General features: G+C 33.9%; 1 protein-coding gene across 1 annotated transcript; it reads left to right on the plus strand.

Moving 5' to 3' along the window:
* Nucleotides 1-208: 208 nt before the first annotated feature.
* LOC131857011 (antifungal protein ginkbilobin-like protein) lies at nt 209-592 on the plus strand. Its single transcript, XM_059208994.1, has one exon. It carries the CDS (start codon nt 209-211, stop codon nt 590-592), a length of 384 nt encoding a protein of 127 aa, XP_059064977.1.
* Nucleotides 593-4,188: the final 3,596 nt, after the last annotated feature.

Here is a 4,188-nt window from a genome sequence, read left to right on the forward strand (position 1 = left end):
CACAAACTACCTGCCGATAATAAAATATATGTAACAGGTTCGAATTGTGCATTCGAAGCTTCTGTGAATTAAAATTATGTTTATGCCCCAGTCAGTTATTCCCTGGTCATACTCCCCTCCTATTTATAAGATGAATTATTCGTAGTGTTGAACCACATCTTGTTCTCTTCTGTAATTTACGAAAATGTAGTTCTCAGCGAGAGCAACAATGAGTGCGCCGCTATATCTGGCGGCTTTGCTCCCCTTCTCTGTTGTAATGGTCGAGTCATCGGATGAGATATACGCAGCATGTAATGTGGTGAATTACTCCAACGGATCTCAGTTTGATACCAACGTGGAGGCGCTCTTAAAAAACCTGACAGAGAAAGCAGCCTACATTGGCTTCGGCGCTTCTGTTTATGGGCTGGAAACGTCTAGCCACGTGTCAGGGCACCTCCAATGCAGAGGAGATTTGTCTCCAGCTGACTGTGGTGCGCGCTCAACGGAGGCAATGAAGGTCGTCCACTACAACTGCCCCAATGCCATTGGTTCCCGTGTCCAGCTGGAGCATAGCTTCCTTCGCTACGAGAATTACACCTTCATCTCAGATTAAGACACCAACTTCTGGTATGGCCTCTCAAATGTCAGTAAGGACACAGATATCCACTGTAATGCTGGCGTTAGGGATCTATTGGTGGATCTGTCTAGCAGGGCCCTAGCCAGTCCTACCATGTTCGCATTGGGGTCATTGGTTGTCTCTCCCAATGTAACCATCTATGGGATGGAGATGTGCTGGCGAGATATGTCAAGGGACGACTGTGCGGGCTGCCTGTCCAAGGGATATGGACAACTCTTCAGTTGCTGTAGCGAAAAAGTGGGAGCTCAAGTTTTCATGGGCAGCTGTACTCTGAAATCTATCCCTTCTCTGAGCATTATTAGACTCTATACTTGTTATTCAATTTGTTCTTTCTAGTTGAGGTCATTGACCACACAAATAGTGGCAGACACACTCGCCAAATAGCGTAATTATAATAATAATAATTATGCCAAAAGGAGATGGTTGCATTGCCTTAATAGGATCTATGTTGCATGCATTACCGATTAATTTCACACAATGAATACAAGAGTATCTCATCAAGGTCATCAGACCTGCAACTAATGATAGGACTATATATAAATATATAAATACTTTAAAAATCTAATGCAAAACCTATTTTTGGGCACAAAAGTGGTGTTTTCACTTCTAATTTAGAACTACAAACCACTAATTTTAATACGAACTTTTGAAAAATTATTGCCTTGCTTGGCAATAGTCTATTGAGTGTAAAGATAAATATGTTCTGAATATATTAAATCGGGAGAGACTCAAACCTTTACATAACCGTGAACCAACGAGCGACAAAAATCAAAGGCTCACGAAGAGTGAGGATAAATTTGTTGATCATGAGTGGTTAAGAATAATTTCCATTTAAATCAATTTATGAATGTTTATATTTAAAAGCAGTATTTATTATCTTTATAGAGGAATGATAGATGTCCTCACAAATGACAAAACTTTTTCATGCACAAAAGTGGCCTATCATGGAAGCAATTTGGAGCATTTAATTTAAGATAAAGTTTGTAAAGCATTGAATAAGACCCATTGATGATGTCCAAATTGTATTTTGTTCAGAGATCTTTTTTTTTTTTTTTTAATTCATCAGATTTTATGTTACTGTTGGTGTTCAAATCTATACTTGAAACATATACTTGCAAGTTGTATATAAATCTGCACCAATACATTCTCTAAAAAGTGAAAGAGTTTTTTATAAAAGAAATCTCCTGCATGTTGGAAAAATCTCTCCTCCTTGCTGCATGAGGAACATGGCTCATTCTCACAACTTTTTCTCTTTTCTGTGTTTACTATAAATTATGGTGTATGAGAGTAACTTATACATTTGAGCATTCTAAGGGCTGGATAACCATTTCCATATATTACTACATACAAAAAATAAAGATTTTTCTTTATTTTATTATATTTTACATCCAATTTAACTAATGAATTTATCGGTTTTGAAAAAATATTATTAAAAGATTTTATTGAAGTTACTCAATCTCACATTAAAAAAGATGATATTTATAACACTTCTTGGTCAGGTCCACATCTTTGTATTAAGCATATCAATCCGTGTAGAACAAAATGGTTTTATTTGATTTTTTCCCCTCTGTCTATCTTCTTCTAATAATGATCAACAATATGCTAGGATCTCAAAGATAGATAGAAGGGAATGGTTGTATTTGATTTTTTTTTTAAGTTCTATCTATCTTCTTATAAGGATGATCAATAATATAATAGGAATACAATGGAGATGTGCTGGAGGGACATGTCCGGGAAAGACTGTGCGGCCTGCATTTCCAAGGGAATCGAAAAGCTGTTCGACTGCTGCAGCGAAAGGGTGGGTGTTCAGGTGTTCATGGGCAGCTGCACCCTGCGCTATGAAACATATCAGTTTGCCAAGCACTATTAGATTTTAACTCATCTATGCGACTCACTTTCTGTATGTGAGGTGAGCATGGGAAGCATACTCGATCGCCAAATAAATTAATAGTAAGAGAATAATAAAACCACAAGTGAGATCGTTTCTTGGCCTTAATAAAATGTATGTTGCAGGTTTTATGCAGGGTTTTTAAAATAACAAAAGATGTGAGCATCTCTGTGCGAGAATATATAGTGACAACATGTATAACTATCTGTGAGCAAGAAGATATATGCATGTTCATAAATTATAAATTTGAGTCAAATGAAAACTTCTGTAAGAGTGAGTGTGACCTGTGCCAACGTATGAGAAGCCGCAATATTTTGATCTGCACAGGTGCGCGATTTACAATACAAATAAATATAAATGATCAAATGAATTTTATGTTCATTAAATAAGAACACAGAGTCTAGTTTGAAAGAGGGAAATAGGTAAGTTTAAACTTAATAGATTGCTATATTGGAGTTGTTCCTATGTTCAAATTTTGGTTTTTGGCGTTTTCAATAATATAGATGATTTTGTAGTAAATATGTAAATGTTTGAAATTAGTTTTCATAATAATTTTGTAATTTTGATTAATAAAAAGTGAGATAGGTTTGAACCTTTACATAACCACTAAAAACAATATCTAAGACGTTTGAGAAATGTGTACTCATAAAAAAATTGTAGTTATTCATTATTAATGTTTACAATTATATGTTATAATTAAGTAAGCTGTAGGAAAAATATTTTTATATCACATTATTTAATTTATTATGGGAATGAGAATAATATTCTTCTTGATCTTAATGATGGACTATAGAGTGTAATATTGATATAAGAAAAAAAGAAAAGACCTGCACATTTAATAGAGAAGTATTATAGTAATTTTACGTTTTACTAATAGATCTAAAAATATATTAAAATAATAATAAAGAAAACATAGAAATTAAAATATTTATCAAAATGATTCCCTTTTTAACTTCTAGTCTTAGACAAAATTTAGGATATTACTCCTTCCCAAGTTCTAGTTGATCCACTTCTGAGGTCTAACGAAAAAGGGAAAGACAAAATTTAGGACACTACTCATCTCTAGGAGGTTAATGCCAACAAAGAGCTGTCCTTCACAGACTAGCTGGAAATTCTCAAAAAAGAATGGCAAGTGGTGAAAGACCTTAATATTTTGGGAATCATGTAGCTAATTTCTGTGTTGGCTGGTCTTCTCTTGGTTTCCTTTTTTATTGTTTTTTACATGGTTCACTTTTGGTGTTAGTTTCTCTTTATTATTTTTGCTTGTTTTGCACCTCGTGAGACCCCTCTATTATGCCTTGATGACTATTTTGTAAATGGGTCCAAACCTTTTCATGCTTTACCTAATCAAAACTACTAGCCTTAGACCTATATATAACTGTGTATTTAAGAAATTTAAAAAGTAGAACATTTAGTTTTAAATGTTTCATTTTTATGAGATAAAGGTTACATTTTTTATTTTTAATATATGTCATAAATATATAAAATTGTGATATCCATTTTGATTTATTTGAGATGCCAACTGATTGAAAATCTATTAACCAAATTCTATTCTAAACTACCACGGTCCCAATTAATCCACATCCTTTGATAAAGTAAGACCGTTGGCATGCACTTGGACTAAGCTACATATTTACCAATGATTTCAAAAGAATAATGATCTAGTATAAGTAAAAATTAATGT

Source organism: Cryptomeria japonica, chromosome 7 (genome assembly GCF_030272615.1).
Source record: "Cryptomeria japonica chromosome 7, Sugi_1.0, whole genome shotgun sequence".
NCBI classification, from domain to species: Eukaryota; Viridiplantae; Streptophyta; class Pinopsida; order Cupressales; family Cupressaceae; genus Cryptomeria; species Cryptomeria japonica.